General features: G+C 38.1%; 1 protein-coding gene across 1 annotated transcript; it reads right to left on the bottom strand.

Moving 5' to 3' along the window:
- Window positions 1–6,968: 6,968 nt before the first annotated feature.
- Window positions 6,969–9,473, bottom strand: MC9 (metacaspase 9). The gene is made up of 2 exons (XM_090018390.1): window positions 9,116–9,473; window positions 6,969–7,570 (listed from the first exon to the last, which is right to left on the bottom strand). The coding sequence occupies exons 1-2, from the start codon at window positions 9,471–9,473 to the stop codon at window positions 6,969–6,971; spliced, it is 960 nt and encodes a 319-aa protein (XP_089874516.1).
- Between the last annotated feature and the right edge of the window lie 7,248 nt (window positions 9,474–16,721).

Below are 16,721 nucleotides of genomic sequence, written 5' to 3'. Positions count from 1 at the left end.
GTGACTCACACAGTCCAGTTGAATTAAGTTTGATTATCTCAAAGTCTGAACTTCACTATAACAAATTTTCACCTTTATTGATGCTTGATGAATCACAAATCCGTCCCGTCGCATGAATCAAGGTCGATCAAGTTATTATGTGAAAAATGCCTTCTTTCAAAAACAGAGTTATTACGTGAAAATCCATGAAACATAATATACTGAGTAGCCCAAGTAGAAGCAGATATCAAAACTAATGACTGGTGCATAGTTCGAATAAGTAACTAAATCAAAAGGGAGGACAGAGAAGATTTGGACTTTGAAGAACTAATCCTGTGTTAGTCTTTTCCGATCAAGGGTGTAGCTGTGAAGAAGATGAAAAATTCCAGACATGCACTCAATACTCTTGGTGCTGTCGCAGCCACCGGATGAAGTCCTCCTGCCGCGAAACAACGGCATAACTTCTAAATTCTTCTCTTTGTTTCTTCCTCTTCCTTCTCTTTATGAATCACTTAAGATATTGGAGAATAAATGACATCCTCTTGGGAGTTTCTAGTCCTTGACTAGCATATTGGTGAAAAGAGTGGCCATGGGGAGCTGGATGTGGTAAAGTAGAAGAGTCTCTTCTTCTTCTTCTTTGGCTTCTTCTGCTATTTGTTTCTTCCTCTTCTTTGGCTTTATGGATCACTTAGTGTATTGGAGAATAAAAGACATTTTCTTTAAAGAGTAACCATGGTTAGCTAGATGCGATAAAGTAGAAGAGCACGTACGTGATGATGACCTTGAGTGGTGGAGATAATTTAAGAGAAATCTTCTCCTTGGAACACCCACAACAAGGGTCCTTAATATCATCTTCGTAATTTATTATATTGAAAAGAAAAAGACCAAAAGTCACCACATAATGTAATGAAGGAGTAACTGTGGTTGTAGGAGTCAAATTATTAAATTATTTGGCAAATTGCAGAATAATAATGCCTAAAGCAAGTGGGATGCTTCTGAGATCTCTTGTGGGAGTTGGGACCCAATGTCCTTGCAAGAGCACGCACAAAGTCAGGTATGCCCATTACCCACTATCGGCTATCAGAGGCAAAGCTTGCAAATATAATGAAAAATATCGGCTGTATTTTTAAAATATAAAAAAAATCATGATGTTTTGGTCATCGTTTTTAATGGCCAAAATATTACACTGTTTTCAAAATATCGTGATATTATAGTTTTAATGGAAATATCACAATTTTATCATGATAATTATGTTTATATTGCCTATATCTCAGAAAAACATGGGTTATACTATTTTTTATCTAGTTTTTGTTTGTTGTTTTTTTATTTGCATATTTTTGTTCCTAATTTTTAATTAACTTATTTTTTCCCATATTTTGATGATAAAAGTGCAAACATTTCAATTTCTCAAGAGAATTTTGTATTTTGCCGTTTTAAACTTTTGTCACTATGCTCCAAACCATTGAGTTGTTCGTGCTAATCAAATGGTTTAGAACTCTTAGCTTAGACTCCACTTTAGGTGCTCTATAAAAATAGATTAGCTGAAGAAATGGTTCATTGTTGTCCGAGAAACTTATCTCCTATAGCTAAGAAGTCTCCAGAATATTCCAGTAGAGATAGAAAAGAAATTACATAATCTTCTTCTTGTTGGTTCCAAGTTACGGTTGTTTCTCTGGATTTTGCTTTTCTAGGACCAGCATAGCACTTTAAGGACATTTTGGTTATTTTTGAAAAGCAGAAGCGTGACATTGTCATTAGTCAAGGACAGTTTTTTTACGTAGTCACAGTGGTTCGTTTAGTTGGCTATTTTCCCTTATAATTTCACAAAAGATGATTACCCTTAGGAGGGGCCCAGGACCATTGTTATCAACATCGGTGCGTATCTGTATACGTATCGTATCGTCAGAAAACCCATACAATACTGACCTGAATCGGCTGTTTTTTAATAAATGTAAAAAATGCTGAAAATTATCTTTTAATATTATTTTAATGGATTTTACACATGACATCTGATTGACATGTAATATTTTTTAGTTATTTTTTGGCCTATACAAAACGATTTATACACCTGAATCGTTGGCCAAATGATTCAGGGCCGATTCCGATACAGACAACATTGCTCAGGACTCACTTACATCCAGAATGTGTGATATAAATTGGGATATTTCATTGTGTTATACCGTGCAATATCCAGAATATCCCACTTTTCTGGTTGGATATTGCATTGGTCTCTCAAATGCAGTATCCCAACTTATCCCACTTTTCTGGTTGGATTTTTATAGGAATAGATTCTCTCTATCTTTATATATAAGTTGAAAATGAAGCTAGGTATAGGAGCTATGAGTCTCAATCTAAGATTCATCATTATCCAAATGCAAGATTTCATAAAACTCCATCGGTCCATATTAGAGTTTGTTTTTGAATAATTTTTTCCAAATATAAATATTCATATTCTTAAGTTTTCTATCAAGAAAGCAAGTTTTTTTTATAGGCAAGCTGAGGTTAGGCAGATCCCTACCAGTTATACAACTATACCATTGGGTTTTGCACCTGCAACACAAGGTGACGGGCACTAGCTGTTCCTACCAGACAAGCGGAGCCCCATTGGTAAGAAAACAAGTTTTTTGCTGATATTTACAAAAAGGAGTTTCATGTTGAAATAAGATGTGTTTTAAACCCAGTTTTGTTAACTATGGGTGTACAACACAATTTCTTGACTTGTCCCAATTTTCTGGATAAGTGGGCGCATGCAAACACCCCCTAGACAAGTTAACATGGACCCAATTCAAATGATGCCAAAACTCAAAAGTTTGCACATTACATAATGGAATCTTTCTGTGCTAAAAAGTCTTTTGACAAAATCACGGTGTGATCCAGGATGCAAGTCAACATACTGCAATTTAACCTTTTTGCTTTTTTTGCAACAGCTTGAGGAGGCTTTTTATACCTAGGGTTTAGGGTTTTATTTTTATTATATCTTTTTTTTTAAGGCTGCAATTGAGCCATCATTCTCACACGCTATGCATTTCTGCCCTGACTTTAAAGGGTCCCCTCTCTTTTTTGTGGGTACCTTCCTGAAGCTGGAGAGGTGCAGCCCTAAAAGCAAAGCCCATGCTCACTGCAAATAATAACCATGCACATGCAGCCTTTTTTCTTACCACTCCTTTCTCTCTATTTACCAAAGGTTTCTGTTCGCTTCTTTTGGTTTGTTACTGGACCGAAACGAGGCTTGTTCTTGGAAGGGGTGATGAATAGCGTAAGTATTCATGTGAGGAGATGGGGCCCATGGGGGTATTCTTTTATTTATGTTTTTTTTTGTTTTTATGACCAATTTCCTTCAGGTAATCTTCTGTCGGGGTCAGGGCATTGTAACAAATATCGCGAAAAAATACTTGAAAATTAAAAACAGAAATTTCTATCGATATTTTAGACGGTGGTCAACCAGGGGGGACCCAAGGGGGGGTCTCCTGCTGGCTGACCACCGCCCCGAGGGGCATTGGACCCCAGCCCTAGGACACTTGGCACCACTCCAGCAGTGCTGAGCATGGCCTTATAATAGATATTCTCTCTCATCCTCTGCAGTGATCAGGGTCTGAATTGGTTAAAGATTTTACCAAAACAGATCCAGTGTTTGCGAAGCAGGTTATATGTCCCCCCCCCTCCCCCCCAAACAGGGGAGTTAGCTACATCTCATGTTCGGGGGTCCCAAAGAGCACCACGTATGTAAGCATGTGCGTCTCGTATCCCCATGTTTGTCAGCATTAATTAGCGTTGGAGTTTGATGCGATTGCAAAGACTTAAGTACCCTCTTCTCCATTGGAGCAAAAAAAAATGACGATTCTTAAAAAAGAGTGGTTGTAAAGACTTAAGTGCCCCAAAGATGATTATTTAAGACTCAGTCTCTGCACTGCAGGATTATCCGAGAAAGAAATCTCCCCTGGAGGAGGCCATGAACATCAACCCTCTCACTCTCTCTCACTCTTTCCCTTCTCTTTCTGCTTCTGTGCACATCCAGCAGAAGATCATACATTGCTCCATCAAGCACCGACTGACCTGCACATTGGCTGTTGTGGAGTCTGATTCAGAGTTTTTACCCTTACAGGAGGAGGGTTTGGGGGCTCCTCCCAGCGTGGGTAGCATCATTCAACTAAATGAGTTGTAGATCCTGATTCAAAGTTTTTACCCTTACAGGAGAGAGGTCTGGGAGCTCCTCTCAACGTGGGTAGCATCATTCAACTTGAAGAGTTGTGGAGTCTGATTCAGAGTTTTTAGCCTTATAGAAAGGGGGGTCTGAGGGCTCATCCTAGCGTGGGTAGCATCATTCAACTTGAAGAGTTATGGAGTCTGATTCAGAGTTTTTACCCTTACAGAAGGGGGGTCTGAGGGCTCCTCCCAGCGTGAGTAACATCATTCAACTTGATGAGTTGTGGAGTCTGATTCAGAGTTTTTGCCCTTATAGGAGGAGGGTTTGAGGGCTCCTCCCAGCGTGGATAGCATCGTTCAACTTGATTCGTTATGGAGCTTGATTTAGAGTTTTTGCCCTTATAGAAGGAGGGTTTGAGAGGCTCCTCCCAGCGTGGGTAGCATCGTTCAACTTGATTCGTTGTGGAACCTGATTTAGAGTTTTTGCCCTTACAGGAGGGGGGTCCGGGGGCTCCCCCGGCATGGGTCCCAGGTGTCATGGTCAAAAAATGCACAGGGTATCATGGTGAGAAAGACATATTTTTGTTCCAAGAATCAAGATGTGGATGTCAAGCGAGAATGGTGTTGTGCAACTCAAATAACACAGAATAATAGGGGTCTGGTTTTTAGTTAAAATGAAGAATGAAATGACAATAGAAATCGCTGAAAATTCACAGAAATAAACTAGACTCAATAACAAAGACACCATTTTTTACAGATTTGGAATATGACCTTCGGTTAGGGAGATATGGCTCTGACAAGTTGGTCCTAATTCAGATAGCGATTTACAACAATTTGCTTACTAAATAACACTACAAATCGCTATAGTGATTTGCGGAAGACACTACATATCGTTATAGTGAGATCCAAAAACACTATAAATCGCTATAGCGATTTGCGGGCTCGTTGGAGACCCAAAAACACTACAAATCGCTGTAGGAAAGCCCGATAACACTACAGATCTGCACCGGGGGGAGCCCCTAGACCCCTCCTGTAAGGGCCAAAACTCTAAATTAGGCTCCACAACTCATCAAGTTGAATGATGTTACCCACGCTGGGAGGAGCCCCCAAACCCTTCTCCTGTAAGGGCAAAACTCTGAATCAGGCTCTACAACGAATCAAGTTGAACGATGCTATCCACGTTGGGAGGAGCCCCCAAACCCTCCTCCTATAAGGGCAAAAACTATGAATCAAGCTCCACAACTCATCAAGTTGAACGATGCTACAATCAGTGTGCAGGTCAGTCGGTGTTTGATGGATCAATATAGGATCGTCTGTTGGATGTGCACAGAAGTAGAGAGAGAAGGGAGAGTGAGTGAGAGGGTTGATGTTCATGGCCTTCTCCAGGGAAAACTCTTTGCCTCCCTTGATTTCTTCTCTAGAGAGAGAGAGGGTTTTACAATGTTTTACGGAGAATGAAGAAGAAGACTTTGAAGAGTCAACATCATCCTCGACTTTCTGGATGGAGGACATGTTTGTCCTTTTTTTGAATTGTTTGTTTTTTCTTTTTTGAATAAAAGGCATTTTTGTCATTTTCTTAAACCATCACTTTATGAGAAGAATAAGAAGAAAGGGTATTGAAGTCTTTGCAACCACACCAGATTCCAATGCTTAGTGATGTCAACATACATGGGAATACGAGCCCCATGTGCTTGTATACGTGGTGCTCATTCAAAGCCCCGAACACAGACGTGGGATTCAGTGAATCATCCGGGGGGAACATACCAAACACTTTTGTGCAGTATTTTTTGCCGATTTTAAAATCAACGGTTTTAATTGTCATTTAGAAAATCATATTTTTTCATCAAAAAAATACAATCCAGGGTTCAATTCTTATTAAATCGACCATGGTGAACCCATCTGCAAGGTCAAATTTAATCAAAACAACTTTGCATCATAGAATTTAAGAGGGGTAAGAAGATGGAGGATGGCATAGGGGATGAGTGAAACCAAACTCCTGTGTGCATACCTCCTCGCTTTAAAAGGGCCAAACACCTATACACTGGATCACGCCTCGATGCAACCAATTAGAGACCGGGTTGGATATTTGACTGAATCAGAGTTCATTTAGTCAGATTAGGTAAGCAAAGACAGATCCAAATCAGATTTGGACTTGGATTTGGATGCAGCTTTCTCACATCCAAGTCGGACTTAATCCAACAAGGTCTGACCTGACTATATGTATATATGTCTGATCTACTAAAGTAGTATACACAATAGTCGGATCTAGGTTTGGTATCTGTTCTCTCAATCCGAGTCCAACAAATCTGATTCTGAATCAAATTATCTTACATCCAACAAGATCCGACCCATTTACATCCCTAAGTGTGGGTAGACTCGGTTTTGATGGAATACATGCATTAAGGGGTTTTACAGTATATTTAAGAAACTTGAAAGACCAAAAACTTGGTGAATCATTTTGTTCTGTCACATAGATGCATTAAATAATTTGAGTGAAATTTTTGGGTCGGGTCGTGCTAGATCGATACGATGGAAACTTCTGCTAAAATGCCATCGTTTGCACGTGCTATATTCGTGTCAGAATGTCATATCGTGTCTGACTCGTGTCACCCAAACTGACATGTCATTTTTCATGTGTAAAACTATGAACGTTGTTGGAGAAGCAAGGGCCCGGGCACGTGCAAACATTTATTACACTAACATGTAAGACACCATATGAATATGATACACACACGCACACGCATAAGGCAAGCACGACGCTAGCATAGGTACACCTGTGAAATTGCAGTTGCGTGCGTGCGTGCATGCAACCGCGCACACACACAGAAGGCGTTGCATCACACACGCTAATCAATGCTCTCATCTCCATCGTTGGGCTGCCAAAGGAAGGGGGCGTCCGCGTTCTGATCGTTGCAGTAGAGGCAGGGGTGCTGCTCGTACCCTTGCACCAGAAGCGCCTCTCTAGCACGCGCCACCAACTCCCTGTTGCTCATCCTCCCGGCCTTCTCCCCGAGCACCGTCTGCAGCGCGTTGCTGAAAGCCCCGAAGGCCTGCGAGAGGTCGCCCGTCGGGCACGCGTCCGCCGACGTCTCGTCCGCCTGGCACCCGCTCAGCAGTATCCCGGCGTCAGGCCTCGCCGCCGGTCTTTCCAGCAACGACCGGAACCTGGCGCTCGCCTCCGAGCCGAAGAGCGCCGAGAGATGGTGGCCGATCTCCGGCGAGTTGATGCCGGACACTGCGGCTAAGTGGTGCAGGACGGCGTTGAAGGGGATGGCCTTCGCCTTGGGGCAGTGGCGAGCAGTGGCGGACGCACCGGAGTCGACGGTGGTGCTCGGCCCGATCTGCTCCTTCTCTTTGTCGATGAGGCCACCGCTGTGGCACGAGTCGGAGATCATCGTGAAGCTCGCTCCGGCAGGAAGTAGGTCGACAAGGTGCCGGAAGTCCACGTCTGCGTTTGGAAATCGTCGGACGGAGTCATTTTTCGATCACCTTATCGTCATATTGTGTGTATGACGCTATATTCCATCACCACCGCATATCTCACTTGTCGGAGGTATGCGTGGGCTCCACTCTCACATATCCCACGGCTGCCAAGCGAGATGTACGGTGGGTATTGGATATAACGGACGTACGGGGGATTATTATATGACCATAACTGCTCCTCACATACGGGGAAAGACTCGTCTCAGACTCGGAAGCTTTAGAGACAGCAACCGAGTCTTTCAAAGACACTGAAATTTTATGCCAGAACTGGACCCGACCCGTGTTCCGATTAAATCCCACAAATTTTCAATGTAAAAACAATAAAAAATATGGTTTTACCGGGTATGGTCAGAGTTTGGTTCATGTAGTTCTTATCGGGTCTGGGTATGGTTTTTCTTATAGTGGACCCGATTAGACTCAGGTCTGGACCCGATACTATACCCGAAAATCTGGTCCAAGTCTGGTTTCACCTGTGTCCGAAACAAACCTGACCCGTTGACACCCCTAGATACATGTTAAAAATGCACATTCTCTCTCTCTCTCTCGTCAAGTATCCGTCGGGTCCACTTGGTTCTAAAGGCCTGGTTGACTGGTTCAGTTCTGTGGGCTCAGGCAATTATTGACTTGGATTTGACACATAGTGTCAAATACGGACACAAGGTGGATCCAGACCCATCTCCATATTTAGCTATAGATTTTGGATCTGGGTTTGGATCTAATCGGCTTATATGGGATAGAACAGTGTAGGATTATGATTGACCCACTTTCTTCTTTACTTTCTGAGTTTCGGTACGTAAAAACTGGATTAGATTTGATCCTACTCACCGACCTGTTTAGTGGTCTGGAATGACCTAGCCAAGATCTAACACTGAATATAAACCTTGTTTCGTGTCCAACTTGGATCCATATCCACATCTAGTAACCAGTGTTCAATAACTATTATGTGATAATTTTTTTTATATATAACATTTAGAATATAGAGTAGATAAGTTCTGGTATAAATTTATTTCGTCTTCATTTTTTCAGGTACATAATATATACCCAATTGGTTTGGGTATAGAAATAGCCTCGTATAAACATACTCCGGTCTTAAATTTTTCATACCCAAAAGCCGACTAGCTTTCCATGAAATGGGTCCAAGTTTTGGACCCAACGAGATCCATGGGTCTGTTGGGATTTAATTGGTTGGTTGAGGTTTAGTCGGTTTGGTTTTCTTGGCCCAAGTTGGGTTTCTTTGACCCACTCACACCCTTCAATTTATAGACCCTCCTGATGTACTGATGTAGTAAGATGCGATGGATTATGGATCTTACTCATCCAAAATCCTATTCCGTCCACACTATGATGACACTTATATTTCAAAAGTAAAAAATCTTAGTTCATAGTCAAGGACAATAAAGGGCCTTAATGGTGGATGACAAAAGTACCCCCATTCAATGTTTTATTTTCTAAGCAACAAGCATCTTGAAAAATCTGGCTAGGGCAAGTTTGTTCCTGAGCTTGTTCATACCTGTAATAAGATTGAAGTCGCAAGGGACGATGGCTTCATCTCTTTGGAAAGGGTGGTGGCTCGGCTCATGAGGCGGAATTCGGGTTCCATGCCCACTATAGTGGAAGAAGAGCACGTCGCCCGGCTCGGCTTGATCAATCATCCCCTGAAGAGCCCGCCGTATGTTGGAACCGGTAGGTTGAACCGGCGAGTCAGGTTCATCGATCAGCAATGTTATGTTCTCAGGTTCGAAACCAAACCGGCTCACAAGCTGGCTGTGCATGGCTAGAACATCGTTGATGCAGCCATGCAGCTCGTTAGGGGTATTTTTGTAATTGCATCCAACCAAGGTCGCCAGCCTTTTGTTTCCCTCTTCCATTCTTTGCCTTCACAATTTCTGATCTCACGTTCCATAATGGTTCTCTCTGTGTCTATATATAACCAAACTTAACCAAAATACACCTTCTTTTTCGCATAAATTTCTCTTATGCCACTCTATACCAAAAAATATTGCCTACCCTAGATTGTACTATACTCTCTAGTAAAAAATCATATGCGTGAGGGTCATTCGATGCACTCAACATAGTTTCTTTGTTAAAATTCATACTATGGATCAGGTGGTTTTGACCAATGTTATCAGTATTGGTGCGTATCCACCTATATCGGCTGATACGCAGCAGAAAATTGATAAGCTTCAACCTGAATCAGTTATTTTTTTAATAAATACAAAAAATACTAAAAATTAAATTTGTTTATTATTTTAATATTTTAACACATGTAACGTTATGATTGACACAATATTTTTTTATTATTTTCTGTCCAATACAAAACGATTCACTTGAGTATCGGTATCCACCATAGAGCTGAATCGCTTTCCCAACGATTCAGGGCCGATACCCATACTGACAACATTGGTTTTGACACAAAAAGGCAGTCACTAATCATAAAAAGGGTTGGCATGTGGTAGGCTGTTGATTTTTGAGGAACTAAAAGTACTTGCGCAACATAATCTGATGATCCAAAACTTTATTTTTTTAACTAACCAAACTATACAGGTCATATTATATTATTATCCATATGGATTGACCAAGAGAAAATTGAAAAAGAGTGATTTCAACATAGTTTTTTGCTAAGGATAAACCTTGGATCATGCTTTTCTAATGTAAAAATGTGATCTTTTGAGCTATGAAATTTTGGCACATTATATAGGCCATTGATTTTTCGACCTCTTTAAAAACCTAATTACTTGTCATAATCACATGATTCAAAGCAAGTTTCCCGTTAAACAAACCGTGTAGATCACATCCCTAACATTTGAAGAGAATAACCTTCATTAGTAGCCGATATTTAACCTTTTCTATAAGCCATATAAGAAGTTCATGAACCTATACTGGCAGTTAATAAATGAGATATCTGCAGGTGATGGCATTTTGGCAGTTATCGAAAAGATTAGGGGCATATTGATAATTGTCTTTTTAAATCATTGTGAAACCGTAGAAGCAACGGTGCGTATGGTTTTGCTCTTAGTTATCTTCCACGTTTAGGCCAATACATCGCTTGAAGAAAAATGCAAAGAGTTGGTATTACTCTTCCCCTTTATTTAGTTATTTATGTTTTATTTTATTTGTGAAAGGCGATACCATAACCAGATTCGGATCGGGTAAAGAGTCCTGAAAACCAGAGTCCAAGTTTGAGATTGATTCTGTTGGATCTGGATAAGATCCGAATCTAAGTGACCATGTTAATTTCAAATATGGTCACATGCGATTAGGTCAGAGGTGGGTCCACTCTCACCTTATCGCATAGGATGCCCACCAAATACAGATTTGAAAACTGTTTGGATTGCACCAAACATATCTCCAAGCCGGTTTTCCCCGTGATGCATAACGCTATTGCTGGGCAACGGCTATTCAGGGAGTTATCCCAGCAGCTGCCTCTCTATAAGAAGGCATTCACATCGATAACTCATAAGATATCTGAGATCCTAATAGAGTGTGATAAACCGCCCTGAAGCATGCCGTATACCTGTAGTGTGCATTGACTCAGCCCCAACTTTCTTTGTTCATAGTCTTCTGTCGCTGTTTGAAGCTGCAGATCGATGCTCAGAGCCTTCGATCGCTGATTGCTAACTCATCATCGAAAATCAAAAGCAGGAAAAGCGATAAAGAAAGATGATCCCTGACCGATGTTGATGCAACTTTTTCAATAAAATATTTTAAATATATATTTTTGATAAAAATGTGTGTAAATCGTGCATCAAATCATAAAAATTGGGTCAATCTTAGGAAACAAGAAATGCTTTATATTTAACCACAGTCTAACTACACTTTATTGTCAAAAAAATAAAAGATTAATTAACTAAAATAAGCAAGAGAGTGCAGCTCCTACAGAGGGCTTCAACGAATAAAAATAAATAGTTTTATTATAGACTCAAATTGAATTGAATAAAATAAAATAAAATCCTAATCCAGAAAAAAGTCTTCGGTGCTCGAGTCTTTTGCCCCCTTGATCTTCTTCTATGTTGAGCACTTTTGCATAGTTTGATTAAGGGCTCCCTGAAAAGACCTTATAAAGCACTTTGATGGCTCAAAATGGGGCTCACTGCACATTCGATCGCTTCTATGTAAAAAAAAAAAAACCAAAACACAGAAGAAATGACACAAAACTAAACGAAATCTAAGACTTAGAATCACTAAAAATTCAGCAAAACAAGATTCAACTAGAGCTAATAACAACATATTGACTGCACTAAAAGACAAATTAGCAAAACTAACTAACAACCTAAGTAATAAATTATGAAACAAACTACAAGAAACTATGAAGTGGTTAAATCTGATTTACTTTAAAAAAAAATGATCTTGACTATTTGAATTAAGAAGAAACAAAAACACCATACCATGTTGCTAAGGCTTGAAATAAATTAACTAAAACCAACAAACGTCTAATGCAATAAACTAAAAGAAATAATTAACTAATAAATCATGGCTAACAACATAAAGTAACTAAAACATATAATTAATGAAATAGCTCAATGTCTAATGCTAATGAACTAAATAAAACCACTAACGTCTAATGATATAGAGAAAACACATACATACCTAACCTATTTAAAATAACTTAACCAACTAACCTATATTGACATTAATTAATCTAACCTATGTGAAACATGAATTACTAACTACCGCGGACGTTAATTGTTAAGTTGGGTACCAAAACAAAAACAACACGCCTATAGACGCTGAAACATATAAAGATGCTGCAAGTTCTGCCTGCAACTAAGAGAAAACGTTGAAATAGAATAAAATAAAGACGCTGAAACTAATGATTAAAACAGAAAAATCGACTGCTACCAACCAAACTCAAAACACTATATGCAAGGAAAAGACTTTGATTTACTAGTAAAATAACTAACCTATGACCGTATTTACAGGAAACCTTAGATAAAAGAAAATAAGGATTTAAAAGACGGTTCATTAACAAAACCGCAATCGGCTAATTAAAAACAAAACTTCTAATTGATTAATAAATAAAAATAGAAAACACAGAATCTGATTTAAATCTAAATCTGAAATTAAACTAAACTGAAACTTGTAAAAATATGAGAAAATACTATGCTACAGCTACGGATTCAATTAAAATATTATTAGCCTACACGTAAATCAAGAAAAATGACTGAAATAGATTAAGCTATATATATATATAATCTTTTACTTTTTAGATGCTAAATTTAATCTAATCTAAGCTAAATACGCAAAATATGCATAATCAAATAAAACTATATGCGATGCTATGATTTATGAGATGCGAAAACTAAAAACTACGGTAAAACAAAGGAGAAGAAGATGATTTTTACCTTGCTGCACCCAAACGGACTTCAGTTCTCTCTCTGGCAGAGGGGATACGAGGAACCGATGACGACGGAGTTTAAAAGACAAATTGAGAAGCATAAGAAGCAAGAAGAATGAGGTAGGCAACCGATCGATCAAAATGGAGGGGGAAAGAAAGAAGGGGAGGCAAAGAAGAGAGAGAGGGGCGCAGGCTGCAGGAAAAAAAAACCCGTCTTCTCATGGATGGAAAAGAACTGTTTATAATGCTACTATAGGTCAAAACACAAGTTTTCAAAAAGAGTCTGAAATGTTTTCATAATTTTCAAAATAATCATCTAGAAAACATATTTTTCAAAAAGGAGTTTAAAAGAAAAATTCTTAAACTAATTTAAATAAGTTAATTGCAGCTTAATCTAACTAAATTATAATTACAAAAACTCTAAAATTAATAAAAATACTAAAAACACAGGGCTGGATCAGAAAATGTGATATTTTTCTTAAAAAATTCAATTTAAAATAAAACCTCAAAAACAACGATAAAGATGGGTTTTTAATGCGATTTTATCTTGGATTATGTATAAATAGAGATGAATAAATGCAAATATTATGCATGATCAGATGTCAAGGGCAGAGGAAAAGCCCTTTCACTCGGATGGAGGTTGTCGACATACAACAATAGAGGGAATCACCCCTCCTATCGTCTTGTGCCACCTGCATCAAAGAGAAAAAAGAGAAAAAGAAAAAGAAACACCCCCTCCGTCAGGTGGTCATCAGATTTCAATGACCCTTGATGCCTTGACAAAGGGAGGAAGTAAAACTCTGCCAATAGGAGGTCGTTGAACTACGTCGACCTTTGTTGTCAGCAGCTAAGGAAGTGGACTAGATCCCCTCACCGACGAGAGGACAACATCATGCCTTAGGGCATTAAAGGCTCTTTCTCCAACGATCGTCAAGGGCAGTAGCCTATCTTTGGAGACCCTTCTTCTCTAGCGAGAGGTGAACGCCTCCAGGGACAGTGGCGAAGGAGATCTACATCTCCGGTGAAAGGTGGACACTTCCAGGAGGAGTTCTCCTCCATCTGATTCCAGTCCATCAGAAATGCAACATCTATGGTGGAGGCTGAGGCAGAAAGAAGAGAAAAAGAAATTCGAGTTTAGGATTTGAGAAGGGTCTCGACCCTTCTCTTCTCTTTTACATATTCTTTTAATATTTTATTAATATTATTCTTAAAATTATAGTATTGTCCATGTCATTTTTGGTAATTACCTTATTATCTACCATTAAGTGATTTATATTTTTACCCTTGCTCTTAGGCTAAACTCTAAGAACCTGGCACTTGATGAGTTATCTAGTCAATTAAAAATTGAGCAACAACATATGCAACAGGATAATAAGAGCGAGTTACACTTTGCCAGAAATGATTTCAGTAGTAATCATGGTCCACCTAGTTACCCAAAATTTAAAAGAAAGTTATTTAAAAAATTTGGCAAATTTTATATGAAAATATGTCCAATATTTCACAAGCCGCAAGAAGCCACCTCCCAAGTAAAGTGCTTCAAGTGTGAGAAACTTGGGCACTTTAAGAGAGATTGTCGAAGTCACCCAAACAATAACAATAACAACATGAACAACAAAATGACAGGCAAAAGGAGAGACATGATAATCCATGTGAGATCAAAATGCTTATATGCGGACCAAGATCTTTCTGGATGGTGGGTGGACTCGAGAGCAACTCGACACATTGCCATTGTATCTACACCTTATGAGTTATAGATTAAGAGAAAACTAGACCTAACTCATCCTTGAAGATGGGGTTCAATAGCTTATATAAAAATTGTAGATTGATTCAGGGATAAACTAGATAGCAGATCCAAAAGATATACTTTTATTGGTTATCCAAAAAGATTCAAAAGTTAAAGATTATTCTATCATAATATGTGTTTAACTGAAAGTAGAGACATTGTATTCTTAGAAGATCAAAACATGGAACCAGTAATTCATGAATCATATTAAGATGATCAATTTGATCTCATCTGTGATTCTAATAATTCATTGGAACAATTAGGTAACAACGGACCAACTGTTAGTGATCAAGAATAGTTAGGTAATGATGAACCAACTGTTAGTAATCCTTCAACTTCATGTCAACTAAGGTTGGCCGTAAAAGGTCAATGGTTCCTTCTTTATATCTTGATGACTATTATGTCTATTTGTCGGAAGAACTTTGTTATTCAATATATCTTAATGACATAGAAGATAATTTGTCATATAATGAAGTAATAAAATCACTTGAATCAACAAACTGAGTAAAAGACATGGAAGAGAAAATTGAGTCCATTGAAAAAAAGACCAAGTCTAGAAATTGACTGATTTAACTGAGAAAAAAAAGGCATTTCATGTAAATGGATATTAATGAAGAAATTCAAGTTTGATGAAAGTATATATAAATTTTAGATTCGTAGATAAAGGTTTTTCTCAGAAAGAGGGGATAGACTATCTTGATACCTATCCTTTCATTGCAAAATTTAGATCTATAAGAATAATCTTGGCCATCATAACTCACTATGATTTAGATTTATATCAGATAGATGTTAAAACTACATTTTTAAATGGTAAGCTTAAGGAAACCATTTTTATGGAACATCCTAAAGGTTGTGTTGTCAAAGGCTAAGATGATAAAGTGTATATATTAAAAAACTCTTTATACAAACTTAAGCAATCACCATGTGAGTGGTACTTAAAGTTTTATAAGACAATTACTTTATTGAAATTTGTAGTAAATAGATTTGACCATTGTGTTTATGTTTAAAAAAAGGGAGCAAATTCTTAATTCTCTCATTGTACGTGGATGACATTCTCTTGATTGAAAATGGCAAAACCAAGTCATGGTTAAATTCTCAATTTGAGATGAAAGACATGAGAGAGACATCATATGTACTTAGAATTAAAATCACTCGAGAGAAAAATTCTAAAGTTTTGAGCTGGAGTCAATAAAGGTATATTGATCATATACTTAAGAAGTTTAGAATGAGTGATTGCAAACATGTTAGAACACATGTAGTAAATGGTGTAAAATTAAGCAAGAATGATTGTCCAGGTAAATAACAAGAAAGGTTAAACGTCTCTTATGCACAAGTTATTGAAAGCTTGATGTATGTTATGCTATGCACGAGACCTCATATCAACTTTGTTGTTAGCCTAATTAATCGCTACCAGAGTAATCCTGATTGGTCTCACTGGCAAGCAGTAAAGAGAATATTTTGATATTTGAAAGGGACTAAAAACCTATAATTATGTTTTCAAGAAGGTATCTTACTGATTAGATATTCTGATATTGATTTTTCAGGTAGCAGAGATCATAATAAATCCACTTTTAGATACATTTTTCTAATTGAAGGAGGTGCAATTTTTTTGTCATGCAAGAAACAAGGTTGTTTAGCTCAACATACTCAAGAAGCTGAGTATGTTGCCTGCAATGCTGCTGCTACCTTTGTCATTTGGATAAACAGATTCATCAGAGAATTAAAGCAAAATATAACCAACAGGACAATACAAATTTATTGTGATAATCAAGAAGAGATTACTCTTATGATGAGTGGAGCGAATAGCTCTAAAAGTAAACAAATAATGGTAAAATATTATTATATTCATGACATGATTGAAAAGAATAAAATTATATTTAATTACTTACCTACCTCTAATATGATTGATGATTCCTTAATAAAAGGCATATCAAAATAATTATTTTCAAAACATATATATTGTATGGAATTGAAATATGTTTAAGTAAGACATCCAAA

Source organism: Nuphar pumila, chromosome 10, assembly GCF_984573655.1.
Source record: "Nuphar pumila chromosome 10, dmNupPumi1.hap1.1, whole genome shotgun sequence".
Taxonomy (NCBI): domain Eukaryota; kingdom Viridiplantae; phylum Streptophyta; class Magnoliopsida; order Nymphaeales; family Nymphaeaceae; genus Nuphar; species Nuphar pumila.
Note: the sequence above shows the minus strand (reverse complement) of the source record. Positions and strands in the feature narration are given on the sequence as shown.